The following is a 16,631-nucleotide window of genomic DNA, read 5'->3' on the forward strand; positions in this document are numbered from 1 at the left end:
TCAACCTGTCAATCCTTTCCGTGTCCAGGTGAGGTTTCCCGTGTTGAGTCAAATTAAGCCGCAGGCTCCACTCCTGGTGGTGCCCTTCTGTTAGACAGCAAAGGCGGAATTCATTCACTGCCACTGTTGAGACTGATGCGTCACCTCCTCCTATGGAGCGAGTCATCTCCTCTGACTGAGGGTGTGGTCCTATTATCGTACCAAGGGGTGATACCTGGCAAATGGAAACTTCCTCCTTAATCTGTAATGAGGATTTGGGAAATATTTGTCAAAGCAGAAATCTATCTATTTGCCTTAGTGGGGAATAGCCACTGTCCCCCTCTTGTATTCAAAGTCCCAAGGATCTCCTCTCTCAGGCACAAGTCACAATCTGGCATCCCCAGCCCAAGCTGTGGAACCTGCATGTGTGGCCCCTGAATGGAGCATGCTAACTGACGCATTCAGTCATGAACACCATTTAACAGCGCCGTCCACAAGGTACCACTACATGCTAAAATGGAATGTGTTCACTGATTGATGTCTCTCACAAGGCAAGGTAAACCCAGTAAACTGCCACATACATGAAATTCTCATATTTCTTCAAGAGCAATTAGACAAAGGACTCACTCCGTTCAATGCTCTAGGTGTATGTGGCAACTATTTCTGTGTATCCCGCACATGAATCTGGTGCCACTATAGGCAAGTATGATTTAATCATAAAGTTCCTTAAAGGAGCAAGTCAATTAAATCCACCTCAGCCAGCTACAGTCCTGACTTGGGACTTAACTTTAGTCCTAAAAGCTCTCACAGGGCCCCTTCAAGCCTTTGGACTCCGTGTGTATGCACTACACCGCTAACACCGCATACACTATCAATCATGCAGGTCATAACCTGTATACACTATCAATCGACAATTTATGTCTTGAGTTTGGCCCTGGTCTTTCAAAAGCCACAGTCAAACCCAGAAATGCTATGTACCTAAGGTCCAACCACACCCTTCAGAGCTCAGGTATTTCACCTTCAGGCCTTCTTCCCTCCTCCATTTCATTCAGATGAGGAACAATCACTGCATTTGTTATGCCCTGTGAGGATGCTATACGCATACGTTGAGCATACTCGCCAGTTAAGACTGTCTGAACAGCTCTTTGTATGCAATGGAGGACGCACGAAAGGCATTTCCGTCTCCATGCAAAAAATTTCTCACTGGATTGTCGATGCAATTATCCTGACTTATGAGTCACAGGGTAACCCTTGCCCAATTGATGTTAAAGCACACTAAACTAGAGGCATGGCCTCTTCATGGGTATGGACCAGGGGCAGTGTGATCATTAGGGCGATATGGGTGACGCACTGCCAAACGGGAAAAGGAAGGATTTTTTTTCTAACCAATTCTATCACGGCAACAGTTGTTATCAGTGTTCTAATCTAGACGTCTGATCTGCCAATCAGGCTAAAGTCGTGCTTAAAATGGCCCCGCCCCTTTTGGGGTGATTTCAGTCAGGTTGAAAATCGCCCCAGAATTCTCTCATAGACTCTCATATAAAATATTTTTTTTCAAATATCAGAGCATTCAATACAATCTATATGGGTTCCAGGAGGGCTTGCACTTACGCGCTTTCGTCATACGTAACGTAACCATGAACGTAACTAAGAAAAGAGCGGGTAGCAGCGTCAATCAATTCACGTACTACTGTCAAGATGGCTAGCGTTCAGTGAATCTCGATTGTCTCTTTGAAAGAAGTTCCTTTTGTCGGCGAACGAATCAAGTTAAATTGTCAACGAAACAATTAGGACCTCCCAGACCAAATTTAATCATTCAGCAGGTTTCTACTAAAGGGGGAAAGTCCTACACTCGAGGATTTTCCAAAAATTGGTACGAACGAAAAACCTGGCTAGCAGGCTGCGATGTAGCCAATGCAGTCTTCTGCTACCCCTGCCTCTTTCACCCTGAAGGCGGCACGGCAGACAGCACCGCTTTTGACAGCGACAGGTGTAACAGACATGCACCATCTTTTAGAAAAGATAAAGAAACATGAGCTGTCAAAGACCCACATTGATAGCTGTTTGAGATTGTCTGCTTTGGGGAGAGTGAACATTGCCACACGTTTCTACACAGACACTGCTGGTGCTGAGGTACATCGATAGCAACCATAAAGTGCAGGAACGCTTTTTTTAGTTTCTTCCCATCTCGGAATCAATCTTAATTGCCAGTGTGTTTTAGGAGAGACTGAACGGTCTTTTTGCCGACGACGAGAAATTTAAACTCATTGCGCAAGCTTACGATGGAGCCAGTGTGATGAGGGGAGAGAAGGCTGGTGTGCAGCAAAAGGTGCGTGAGCATTTTAAGAATACCCATTATGTTTATTGCTATGCGCATCTGCTGAATTTGATCATGCAGTAAGCTACTTCTCTTATCAAAAAAGTTTATATTTTCTTTTCCGATCTGAGTGGGATTGCAACTTTTTTTTCCCGGTCACCCAAACGGACCAGCATTCTTGACCAGACTGTTGCACGAAGACTGCCCAGAACTTCATCCACACGGTGGAACTTCAACAGCAGAGTCGTGAACACTGTCTACGAGAATCGAGACGACCTCATACAAAGTTTTGAAGACATCAGGATGGCTTCATTGGGTTCATTTGACCAGCCCACCGTGAGAGAGGCATATGGCTACGTGAGGATGCTACATGATGAAGATTTCATTTTTTTCATGTGGCTTTTTCACAAAATCATGCCCCACGTCGATAATCTGTACCAGAAGGTCCAGAAGAAGGACATCGATGCTGTCTTCATCAAACGTGATGAAGTAGTCAGTAGTCAGCTTCACAAACAGCGTGCAGGCCATAAGGTAAGATTAAACAATATAATTTGATCGTTCTCAAAGCAGAGCTTTGTCATTTGAAAATGTTTGCATGAAAGGAGACTGCATTTGTGTTAGAAATTACATTATTCTCATTATATATGGCCAGTGGTGTAATCTAGCATACTTTATAAACTGTATACTGTGCTGAACATGAAGTCTAGGTGAGACTCAAAGGCTAACTTAAACACTTAAGACTTTATGCATCCCTGGCAATTTTAAGTGGAACTGAAATCTTTGTACTATACGTGGATAAATTGCATATACCTGTGCATCGCATAGACTACAGTTCTGTACATAGCCTAACAAACACATTGGTCTGTTTGCCTTAAGGGACTCCTCTCTACAGCAGCTGCAAGTAGAAACAGGAGCCAAAAGATCCAGAACGGCTTTGAGAGAAGAGAAGCAGAGGCTGTCTGAAGAGGTCTGCAACACCATCCTGGATCACACCAAAGCAAGGTTCTCTTTCACTGGCCACATTGTGAGTGCTACCTTACTGCAAGCAGATATGTTTGAAAGGTACTGCCATTCATTTCCTGATGAGGCTCTGAATGCCACTGTGAATGCATACACCATGCTGAACAAGGCAAAGCTCAAGACAGAACTCTCTCTGATCTAATGAGAATCCTGAATTCAAGGGCTGCTGTGGTGCACTGGCACTGTACCAGGTTCTCATGAGCTACAACCTCCAGGAGACATTCTCTGAGACTGTGACTCTGTTGAACATCCTCATAACTACTCCCATGACAACAGCTGAAGCTGAGAGATGTTTAAGTATTTGTATTCTCAATGTTAAGACATTCCTACGAAATTCAATGGGCCAGTAACATCTGAATGCACTGGCCATGCTTTCAATGGAGAGGGAACTCGTCCTCAACATGCCTGATTTCCTGATTAACACACACACACAAACCAAATCATTTCAAAGTTGATGTTGTTTTAAATAGTTATTTTTCATTCATTCAAAAAAAAAAAAACGTTTTAAAAAAAAATCTGTTCATTTTTACAAATCTATACAATTGTCCAGAATATGGTTGTTCATATTTACAAAGCCATACAAATAGCTGTTTACCTTTCTAGAAATTATTTTCAAATGCTGTTTTCAGGCAAAATGTCTATCACTGTTCAATTTCATTTTCACAAATCTATACAAGAGGGCAGAATATGGAAGTCTATACAAATTGCTTATTACCAATAATTTGCATCAATGTTTTCAGTAGTCTCTATCAAAAGCTCCTGCTCGCTTGTTGTGAATTATGCTCTGGTGCACATATTTCCAATTCAACCATGAGGCCTAAGTAATTAATGTGTATATCAGAATTCTTTAGTTAAACTTGGCAGCACCTCATCATTCTGGTTTGGTCTTCAATGTGTAAAGCCAAGATGCACAGACCACACTAGGTCAAGCTTCAGTTGTTCATTCACTTATTTGGGACAACGTTACTTTGCTTTTTTTAAGTAGCACATTGGTGATATCCTACATTCCAGAAAATGTAGTTCTAAAGTTCCACTTCTCTCAACAATTTGTCTACTTGTATTTTCAGCTGATATTTCATTTGTTTATGGAAATGCAGATTGTTTATGCATTGTTGAGGAATGTGAAAGAACACCCTTGATTATTTGTATTGTGATAACTTATTTTGCTTTTGTAAGCCAATAGTTTTGAGATAGTTTTGAGTTAATAAATGTTTCTGGTATTGACTTATATGCTGCCCCTGTCTTTATGTTGTTGCTGGACATATCTTTTTGAAAATGTGTCCTGTTTAGCTATTTTACATCACACAAAATTGGATTAAAGTAAGTAATGAATAAGTGGAATAATTAATTGCGGAGCCATGTCGTTTTTGCTTATGAAGGCTCCTTGATGCTAATTTCTTACATAGCTTTCCACCTGTAACTTATGTAGCAAGAGGGAAAATCGGTACCCATTGAATGGGTCACCTTAATCATTATCAGAAAAATTGCCCCCCCTGAGAATTTTTTCAGGAGCCGCCACTGGTATGGACGAATGGTGTGTCCTTACCAGACACATTTTTTGCAGCAGGATGGTCTTCTCAAAACACATTCGCAAGGTTTTACATCCTAGATGTAACGTCTCTCTTCACAAGTCCTCTCTGTTTAGAGCGCTTGCTATTTCATTGACCAAATATGCATACTTATGCTCCTCCCTTTAAGGACAAACTCCCCATCTTTTTAAACAACCACCTGCATTCAGGCCGTTGTAATTTACCATAAGTCACAAGTACTTACATTATAAATAAACTCTTCCCGACTGGGTTCGTGAAGGAGTTCATACTTTCTGAGTGCTCCCCTCCTGGCCCAACATGAGGGTAGCTCGCTGTCCCATGAGACTGCGGCTTCATACTTCCTTTCTGGGAGGATATCATGTAGTGCAGCGTGACTAATATCTATTCTCCATATACATTAATAACGCAATGTCATTTGGTTACGTACATAATCTCGGGTCCATGAGATGAAGGGAATGAGATATCGCTAATGCAAGCTGTACTACAAGACTTCTTGAGGCAGGAGCGATGTGCTCCTCTCAGTCAGAAATTCGGAGTAAATGTGTTTGTGCACCTGTTTTTTGTAGCGGACAGCTTCGCGCCAAAACAGGCGGGGATCAAACACCACAGCCAATAATGAGATTTCAACTAGGTCATGTTAGAATGCACTCCCAATAAACGCAAGGTCTTGTTCCCTTTGTCTCAGGGAACCGAGTTTATGTAAGTAACCGAGACGTTTTTAACTTAATCTGAGCTAAAGAAGTACAATATATGATACCACTTGTTTAAGATTTAACTGCTGATTTGAAATATATTTTTGATCGTAAGCTTGACGTACCGTTTTGGAGATTTCGGTCTTTACCCATACAAGTTAATAGGAGCTACACTGTTGCCGATTGTATGCATAGAAAATAGCTGCGAAAAGATGGCCTGACTTGCCTTTGGTATACGCACTGTAATGTCTGTCCACTTTCGAACGACAAATCTAAGGGCTTTGGTGATGGCAATATCTTTCTTTTTTTACAACAACAAAATAAGTATTGCAGTTTGCTTTCAGAAATTATTTTCTTGATTCTTAAGAAAGCGGGAGGCAAAGTGAATACTTACAAAAAAATAAAAAAGAGAGAAAGCACAATTTTCACTATTTATGATTATAGCATGAATAACAACAGATCATCTCACGTCCCTGAGCGGAGTTTCCCAAAGCTTCAGAAGCGGTTCTTTTTGGAATGGACTCCCAGCTCTACTTAATATGGCATTTCTCGATTTAACGACCAACTTAGCTTAAAACTGTTGAGGCATCTTCGTATAAAGTATTTTTGGTCCACACTGGTGAAGGGAGCAGTATAACAAAGATGGATCCTATGCTAGAACAAATATGTAATATTTACCTGAAAAGAGATTTGAAACTCCTCAAGCGTAGTCAGTTGAATTTACTGGCAAAGGACGCTGCCTGGTGGTCATAACCGCACTTTGCAATCACGTATTCGTATTGGAGATAAAGCAATTCTTTTATCAGAATTTATTACATTTTATGTGTAATTAACAAAACAGAACTACATGCTTTTATTGTTATTATTTCAAAAGAATTTATGAAATTCACAAAATGAAATTTACATCATTAGCAGGAAATGGTAAAAGGACAGATAAACCCTTCCATTCAGTAAAACACAGAGTACAAAATAGTGTTGCCTATGCAACTACACTTAAAAGATATATGATCATAATCAGCAAATAGTTTTGTCAGTTTATCTTTACCTATAGCTAATATTCCTATTCCATCCATAATCAGGTTCAGTATAAGAGACAATATCTTGAAGCTTACAGTACACTTGACATTTCATTTCATGTTAAAAACCCTAAAAACCGTTCCACCCACATATTCCATTGACAATAAGGATTCATTTGTAATAGACATATAATAGCACATCTCTCAAAAAGCTGCATACCAAACACCAATTTGCTCTATATAAACCACATCATGCAAACATGACTCATGTAACCATAGTTACATAACTATTCATGAAAGCAAGACCACACAAGTCATCAGCATAGACCCCAATGCCACTTTTACAGAAATTACTTACAGTTTGAGTAGGAGAGCCACTGTTAAATCGATTGCTGTAAACCACTTGGGTCTGCTTAAATGTCAGTATTCTATTTAGTTGAAAACTGTTTACTGCTGACAAACTGACCCATAAACGCAACCATTACAATGCACGTTTACTAAATATGTGCAATTATCATTGACCTGAAAGTCTTTCGATTCCTAACAAAAGTCTGTTGAATCCCAACAATAGAAATGCTTATGAGAACTTAAGAGATTTCTCTTCCATTAGATTGCGATTTAAAATATGCTTATTAAATTGAGTGAGTAATGCCAAGCTAGAGACCTATGGTGCTACATTACACCATTTCTGTTAAAACATGAATAGACCATGGAATCAGTCACAAAACATGCATTGATTGTCTACATTTGTATATGTCAGATTGATGTGGGTAGTGGCTTTGTAACAGGAAATAAAACAACTCATGAGACTTAAACATACTGATGGGACTGGACAGAAATAAAGAGAATTTCCCACAGAAGGCATTTCCACTTGAAACAGATTGACCAAACAGTCAGTCAGAGAGCAGAGGCTGGAAAGTGATCTGGAGTGGGTGGTACTACAGTTGCGGTGAGGGTTTTGTTCTGCTTTCACAGAAGGCAGCGTGATACAAAATGGCATCCATAAAGCCATTTATGCTTCACTTAACACCTGCATAAACAGTAGGACATAAGACTTTAGTTAGAAATGGTGGAGAAAAGGGTGTCAAGAGCACAACGAATAGAAAATACTGGACTGCTTTTTACCTTTCTGGCAAATTCTGGGAGGATAAATGCAGCAAGGTGGATTTCTGGATTGTAATATTTCAGGCCCATGCTCTCAATCTCATCTCTTGTTAGTTCTCGTACTGGTTCACGGAAATTAGTTTTCTATAAAAATCAATGTATCAATGAAATATTTAAGGAATGTTCCAGGTTCAATTTAAGTTAAGCTCAATCGACAGCATTTGTGGTATAATGTTGATTACCACAAAAATGTATTTCAACTCATCTCTCCTTGGCAGCGAATACATCTGTGCATCCCTATTAATAAGCAATTTTATAACACAGAAATTATGTTAAAAGTAACATATTTACATCTTGTGGCTATACTTTTGAAGCAGCAAGTTAACCTCAAGTACAGGCTCCACTCATTTGTGTTTTTTTAAAGAAGGGACGAAATTAACTTTTGATAATTAACAATATGCTACAAAAGCTATCTTACTCATACAATTAAGTAATTGCATTGCTAGATGATAAAAGGAAAACTTACTGGATTTTTACTGCAAAGCATGAAGCCGATTTGGCCACTTGGATATGTTGGAATGGTGCAGTAGGCGTAATCTACTACAGGAAAGAGTGTCTTACAGAAGATTCGCATCTCCTTAATTAGTTCCAAATGCAGCCACTGACACTCTCCTGGAAAATTCAAAATTAAAATTATATACCTGCCAAATGTTATAGTATAATTTTCATTGACAAAGAAATTCATAACAATTAATCACTCAAAGTTTTAGTTCTGAGATTGACCATATACTAACCTTGGCAACACAGAATTCCTCCCTCGCGCAGTGCAGTTTTCATGAGTTGATAGTAAGACTCTTTGAACAAGCTTTCAGCTGGACCTGTAACAGGTGAAATAAAACCAGTTTCAAATAAACCTCACGTCTCTCTGGAAGTCAAACAGTATGTTTACATGCACAGATATAATCAGTCTTCATCTGTCTGTTCAAGTATGCATTTCACAATGTGTAATCAAATATTTGAAGGACGCCAAATGCGCAGGCTTCTAAACAAGTCTCGCATCACCTCTGTCTTTCTGTCTGAGCATGCATGTGCACTACAAGAAGGCCAATTGTGGGCCGAATAACATGCATAAAGCTGGATGAAGTCGAGCTTTAATATCATTAAATAGGTCTGTTAGTCCGACTATGAAAAAAACGGACAGGTAAGATTTCAGCTAGACTAAAGAATTTACGTGTCATTTTAAAAATACTAATTATTATTAGTGAATTATTTTTATCTGAAATCAAACTTTTTTATTTGTGCATGTAAACATACATAATGGCCAAATCATGATTTACCAGTGCAATAAGAAACTTCAATGCCACATTTAGGACTGCATACCAACAGGGTCTGAGGAGTCTGTGATGATGATGTCAAAAGCATCCTGATTCTGCTTCATGAATTCAAATCCATCACCTACATTCAGAGTAAGTTTGGGACTAAAGAAACCCTTCGCCATTCCAGGGAGATACTTCTTGGAGACATTTATTACATCCTGAGAGAAAATTATATCTGTCTCAATATTTTAAAATATATTAAAAACTTAGAGAACATGTTACAACTTTGAGGTTTCCTGTAACAACATATTATTGATTTAGATTTATTCTGTAAATAAAGAAAAGCTCAGTCTAAATGCAATACCAACCTCATCGATCTCACACTGAACAACCGACTCAACCAGTGGATGCTTTACCACCTCTCTCAAGACACCACCATCTCCTCCACCAATGATGAGAACCTGACATAAGGAATGAGGACAATTAACTCAACTTAAAGTGAGTGAACACACACACACACACACACACACACACACACACACACACACACACACACACACACAGTTTCAGTTCTTCAAAATATACATTAAAATGATGCACAGAAATGAAAGCAGGTACCTTCTTGGGGCAAGGGTGGCAGCAGAGAGGTAGATTTGCTATCATTTCCTGATAAGAAAATTCATCCCGCTCTGTGCACTGGATGACTCCATCCAAAACCAACACATTTCCATATGTTTTACTGTATGAAGACAAGCATTGACGTGAAATGATAATTCCATAAACAGAAAAGAAGCACTGTTGCTTATAGGAACAGTTCACCCAAAAATGTAATTCTCATCATTCACTCACCCTCATGCCATCGCAAATCTGTATGACCTTTTTCTGCCGAACAGATATTAACATTTTTAGAAGAATTTCTCAGCTCCATACAATGTAAGTGAATGGTGACCAAAACTTTGAAGATCCAAAAACATATAAAGGCAGCATAAAATAAATCCATAAGACTCCAGTGGTTAAATCCATATCTTCAGAAGTGATATGACAGGTGTGGGTGAGAAAGATCAATATCCAAGTCCTTTTTATACTATTAATCTACACTTTCACTTATTTTTGGCGATTCGCATTCTTCATGCATGTTGCCATCGTGAGGTCGAGCAGGATGTACAGTACTGTGCAAAAGTTTTAGGCACTTAGAAAAAAAAAATAATAGTGAGGATGTCTTCAAAAATAATGCAATAAATAGTTTTCATTTATCAATTAAATGTCATACAAAGTCCAGTAAACATAAAAAACTAAATCAATATTTGGTGTGTCCAGCAGTACCAATTGTCCTAGGTACACCTGGTTACAGTTTTTCTTGGTTGATGGCAGATTGGCTACTTTTTAGGCTGTATCCATTTCTTCTGTCCTATTCTTTCCCTTTCAGTCTGCACACGCAGTGACGCCATTCTCACAAATGTGGATCACAGGTAAAAGAATGGCTAAGCCCAACTACCCCCTGTGGAGGAGGCGGTAGTGGCCCACCTCTGCCCAGCAAGTAACAGGGCATGGAAATCACACAGCATACATCCTTCCAAGCCTTGTCAACAGACGTCCACACTGGCGTGAAAAGCTTACTCCGTAAGCAGGACAAGCTGGATCAGCACTCCTCGCAATGGCGGTGCTCCAGGTATTACAAGCAAAGCTCCTCAAGCAAACGGACGAGCAAGGCTTCGTTCCAGAAACTTGCAAAGATCTACGGGCTGCTACAGATTTAGAGTTGCGTGCCACGAAATTCACGGCGCAGGCCATCGGCAAGTCCATGGGCAACCTGGTCCTTCTGGATCGGCATATATCGCTGACCCTCACAGAGATGAGTGACAGGGAAAAAGCATCTTTGTTGGATGCGTCAGTGTCTCCATACGGCCTCTTTGGGGGCGCAGTGAATACGTTTGTGGAGAGTTACGTCGTGACTCAGCAGCAGTCATAAGTTATGAGACACTTCATGCCCAAACAGATCATATCGAAGCCGGCTCACCCTCACTCTGTTTCGAGCCAGCACCCGGCAAAAAGCCCCATGCCTGCTAGCTCAGCACCGGCACCTGCCGCAGCCCAGCCACCGGTGAGGCCGCGCAAGCCGTGACCCAAAAAGAAGCAGTCATATCAGCGCCAGCCTCGCCCCGACGGGAGAAACACCCACGCAGTGAAAGCACTCCTGATGGGTGAAACACTTTGAAGCGTAAAGTGGACTGTGGTTCCCTCCTGGTCTGCTCTGAAGAAGGTTCGATTGGAGACACAGAACACTTTTCTAAATTTGTTGTGTTTCCGGTGGGAGTACGCTGCGCACATTTTCGCTGAAGCTTCACTCCGTTTGTTTTGAGTTTCATCTCATTGTTGTATTTACTTAAATCCCTTACGTTATACACATAAAATTGACATTTTTGGATTTAATTCCAACAGCCTTTTTGCCAGTTTTCGTGGTTCCCACTGGTGTGTGGGGACGGGCTGCTCTGCTCACCGGCCTGCCTACCTGGCAGTGTTTGCAGCGCGGTTGCTGTGGATGGCGCTGCTGTGCTTTGTGACGGAGGGATTTTGCGGCATTGTGCCAGTCATCATTGTGTGTTCCTGTTCAGCATTTGGTGTCCTGGAGTTTGTACTTGTCTTGGCTCATTGGTGTGGGAGATGCAGGTCAACATGGTTTGCTTGGTGTCATCCACTCCACGAGGGACAACTCTGGTCATGTCATTTTTCCGCCCTCTGCTTTTGAACTGTTGGATCAGACTTGTGCACATCCACATTTTCACTTTGGACTATACATTTTACTCCTGGATTATGTTGTGCGTTTGTGTATTGTTTACACAATTATTATTTAATTTGTGTGGACTATTGTATTTGTTTCGATGTATGTACAGCGAATAGTTTTCTTGCTGCTAAAAACAAATCCGTTAGTCGCTCTTCATTTGAATAAAGTTGAACTTGTCTCGAACTTTGTTGCGTTGCTGGACACGCCCACACCTTGTCACCAACGGTCGTGACAGCTCGTGTCACCGGAAGTCGCTGTGCTCTCATTGAAAATGAATGGGATGGAGTCGCTGTCGCATGCGATGTCGCTTGCAGTGTGTACTCCGCTTAAGCAAAGGCTTTCTCACTGGATTGTCGATGCAACTGCTCTGGCTCAGGAGTCGCAGGGTAAGACTTGCCCAACTGGTGTTAAAGCACACTCAACTAGAGGCACGGCCTCTTCATGGGTAAAGACAATTGGTGTGTCCTTACAAGACATGGGTTTTACAACCTAGATGTAACGTGTCTCTCTTCACAAGTCCTCTCTGTTTAGAGCACTTGTTATTTTGTTTGCCAAACATATGCCCCTACCCTTAAGTACGGGCTCCCCCTCATTTTACACAACCACTTGAATTCAGGACATTGTAATTTACCATAAGTCACAAGAACTATCATTATAAATAAACTCCCTTCCCAACTGGGTTCATGAAGGAGTTAATTCATACTATATGACTATAAGTACATAAATTCATTCTAAGTGCTCCCCTCCTGGCCCAAAACGAGGATCATCCACTGTGGCATACTCATGTCAGTCGCCGTCCCACGAGACTGCGGAGTCATGCTTCCTTTCTGGGAAGATATGTTGTGTAGAGCGGCGTAATGGGATTCTGTTCCCCATCTGTCCTCCTTGTTCTCAGTCAGAAATATGGAGGAAATGGTGTTTGTGCACCTGTTTTTATAGCGGACAGTTTTGCGCCAAAACAGGCGGGGCTCAACAATTATGTGCCATGTTTAAATTATAAATAATTACATTTAAATTATACATCACCTTTAATAAAATACAGTTTGAATGATATTTAGATATTAGAAAACAAACCAGCTTTGCTTTTAGATATTGTCTACAGAGATGACTTAAAACATTAAGAGCCTAATTTAGTGTTTTATAATAACTAGCCTACAACTTTAGACTAAAATGTGAAATGTAGCATTGTGGTAAGCTTGATTAGCAATTTTTGAATACCACCAATAATTGTAAAGTTCAAAATAAAGAGAAAATTATATAAAAAGTAGTTTTCATTTATAAAGTATTTCATTCAATGACTGAATTTTTCAAAAATAGGGATTAAAATATGGTTATTCAATAAATAAGGCAAAATTTTTTTGGTAACCATTCACTTGCATTGTGAGGACTTACAAAGATGATATATTCTTCTAAAAATCTTTGTTTGTGTTTAGAAGAAAGTCAGTCATCCACATCTGGGATGGCATGAGGGTGAGAAAATGATGAGAGAATTTTCATTTTGATGAGAACTATTCCGTTAAGATTAAGTGAGCAACACATTATTTATGCCTAGATGAAAGATCAAAGGGGTATTTTGGGGGTAAACTAGGCACTGTAACTAAAGCACGTGGCACTTGAGATAACGGATGACAGCTCGAGCCACTCATCACACACTCACATCAGTATCATATTTCCAATATCCTATTAGGTAAGAAAGAGCATGTCCCATACCAAGCAATTGATTCTATTGAATCTTTAGAATAGCATTCTGAAATGATATTATTCTCACCCCAATTGTACCGAGCGGCTATCGGAGTTACCGTAGACTTTGTCAGTTCGAATCAGTCTGGCCATTCTCTGTTGTCCTGATCATCAGCAGTTACAGAAATACTCAAACCAGCCCAACTGCAATTATCTAACCAGCCACAGATCAGGATCTTCAGTTAATGTTCACATCAACCATTAGAATGCAGAAAAAAATTATTTAAATGATTTGGACCATGGCATGATTGTTGATGCCAGACAGGCTGGTTTGAGTATTTCTGTAACTGCTGATCTCCTGGAATTTCATGCACATCATTCTCTAGAATTTACTCAGAATGGTGCCAAAAACAAAAAACATCCAGTGAGCAGCAGTTCTGTGGATGGAATCACCTTGTTGATGATCAGGTCAACAGAGAATGGCCAGACTTTTTCGAACTAACAAAGTCTACAGTAACTCAGATAAACGCTCTGTACAATTGTGGTGAGAAGAATATAATCTCAGAATGCTATACTGAGATGAGGGTTGGTGCCGAGGGGGACCTAAGCAATATTAGGCAGGTGGTTTTAAAGTCCCCGTGAACCGGAAGTTGCAAACGACTTTTCTCCAGTGTTGTGACGTATTTCCGAGAGAAACGGAATACTAAATGAGGCAAAATAGTGGGCGTGGCTTTTTTTTTCCAACTAGCACCTGATTGGATCTAAAAAAGTAGGTGTTTCATTCAGAAATGGAGGCAGATCGGTTGTTGAGGATTACTCGCCGCCTGAAACACCGCCAGCAGTCCCCTTCCTGCAGCAGGAGGAGGAAGAAGATGAAGAAGAACAGGAACACACGGAGGATCATTTCGTCATGGGGGGAATCAGACCTTACATGTTTGAGCCGTTACATGCGGAGGGTTCGAATGGTAAAAAGTGTTCCGTGAGTGTCACAACCAAAAATGCACCTCCTCGCCATCTCTCCTTTCACACGCTGTCAATGCTCGCAAACACACAGGCAGCCTCTCTACTGTCAGTTGGAGGGGCGTGGTTACGGATGTTAAGGAGACACCTAAACCGTCAAACCTACGTCATCAGTCAAGGTCCTCCAATGCAGAGGGGCGGGGAATTTTCAGATTTTGATTAAAGATTACGAAGCCAAAAATTTTTTTGTGTGGATTGACTTGCATGGATGAATTGTTCACCACAAAACGATCAATTTAGGCAAACAAAGCAAGTATGGTCAATTTTGAATTCATGGGGACTTTAATGTTGTGGATTATCGGTGTGAGTGAGATATATATATTACACGTGGTAACAATAGAAATCAAAATTATGAAGTCCCATAATGTTCCACCCTGAATGCCACGCCACACAGTAGGCTATGTAGTTAGCAAGCTAGCTGTAGCCACCCATACAGTAAGACACCCTAAAAGCCAACGTGTTATTTCAGTGTACACCCCGAATTAAAGAGAATAAGTAAAAGAGCTAAATAGGTTAGCTAGGACAGCATTGACTGGGATCTTCATTTATGCACTAGCAGAATATACAGGAAGTTAGCAAACACGCTAATTTAAGCCACTTTCCACCAAGACTCACCTTTTAAAAACCATCACATCCTGGAAATTAGATTTTTTATGATACAACACTTCCTCCACTTGAAGACTCATCGCTTGACCAGGCCATAATGTGCACGTTTCGGTGAACCACCCTTCTTTGATGTTGTCCATTGCTGAGGAAACTAAAATAAAAAATACCGGTGCCTTTAAACAGTCTGATCAAACTAGTGCACAGAAAGGGGCTACTAAATTTCTTAAGAAGCCCCGAACGACACGTTGTGGGCGTTCTCTGCAGTGCAACCAAACGTAAGACATAAAAAGGTGACCAATAGGAGTAGACTGACGTCTTAACAGCGTATTATCTGAGTGGGTGTAACGTGGGGGCAGTGCATCGAGGGCAGTGATCTGTGCGAGCAAGGTTGGGTTTGCGGTTGCCCGAAAGACCCCACGTGAAAGTTGGGTCTTTGGGGCTGCTCACACCGAAATATTTTTTGCGTCCGTTCGCGCTGTTTTCGTTTTTTATGTAAATATGCACTAGATGGACGTCTTTGAGTAAATATAGATGTCTTATTCAAACACACGTAAAAGTGACATTAGGGGCCGTTCAGACCAAACACGTTCTTGTTTCAGCCATGTAGGGTCATACAATCCAAGTGAAAACTCTGAATGTTCAAAATCACTTAAAAGCAGCATTAAAATAATCCATATGATTCCAGTATTTAAATCCATATCTTTAGAAGTGATATTATAGGTGTGGTTGAGAAACAGATTTATATTTAATTCCTTTTTTAACATACATTTCCACATTTTCCTTTTGTTTTTGGCTTTTACATTCTCAAGGAGAATTTATAGTAAAACATTTTTTTTAAATGTATTTATCACCCACATCAATCATATTGCTTCTGAAGACATGGATTTAACCACTGGAGATGTGTGGATTACTTTTATGCTGCCCTTGTGCTTTCGGAACTCAAATTATGGCCACCATTCCTTTCTTTGTAAGGACCTACAGGGCTGAGATATTGTTTTAAAAATCTTTGTTTGTTGAGATATTCTTCTAAAAATCTAAGTTTGTCTGGGATGGCACGAGGGTGTGTAAATGATGAGAGAATTTTCATTTTTGTGTGAACTATACCTTTAAGGTAACAATTGCAGGTTACAACTTTTTTTACATTGTACAAAGGCTGTTTGGTCTAAAATTGATTGATTATTTGTTTACTTTGTTCCATGTAACATTTAGAATGGCATTTGTGTTGACTAAGGAAAACTAATGAAACAAGCTCTTATTTTCATTCTTAGACATTATTACAATAGACAAAGATTACACACATATACATATATCTCATGTTTTTCATTCTTTTCTAAAAAAAGAAAATCATAAACTTACATATTGGATATTCCCCACTGTACCGAAATCCACAAGGCACAATTGACCACAGGTAGCTAAGATGTTGTGTTGACTCTTTAAATGGGTTTTATTGCAAGATGTTACACAAGCCATTACATAACACTTAGAATGTGCAGACAAAACATTGGGCATATGCAAAATCACTGCACTAGTCTGTCCAGTTTAGCTGAAC

The 16,631-nt window shown here is 40.2% G+C and overlaps 1 protein-coding gene across 1 annotated transcript; it reads right to left on the reverse strand.

Annotated features, from left to right (window-relative positions):
• Positions 1-6,391: 6,391 nt before the first annotated feature.
• On the reverse strand, positions 6,392-16,513 carry srm (spermidine synthase). The gene is made up of 9 exons (XM_052091001.1): positions 16,439-16,513; positions 15,092-15,233; positions 9,613-9,733; positions 9,363-9,455; positions 9,059-9,212; positions 8,473-8,556; positions 8,205-8,350; positions 7,700-7,822; positions 6,392-7,604 (listed from the first exon to the last, which is right to left on the reverse strand). Exons 2-9 carry the CDS (start codon positions 15,220-15,222, stop codon positions 7,587-7,589), a joined length of 870 nt encoding a protein of 289 aa, XP_051946961.1. The 5' UTR covers positions 15,223-15,233; positions 16,439-16,513; the 3' UTR covers positions 6,392-7,586.
• Between the last annotated feature and the right edge of the window lie 118 nt (positions 16,514-16,631).

Source organism: Xyrauchen texanus, chromosome 25, assembly GCF_025860055.1.
Source record: "Xyrauchen texanus isolate HMW12.3.18 chromosome 25, RBS_HiC_50CHRs, whole genome shotgun sequence".
NCBI lineage: Eukaryota > Metazoa > Chordata > Actinopteri > Cypriniformes > Catostomidae > Xyrauchen > Xyrauchen texanus.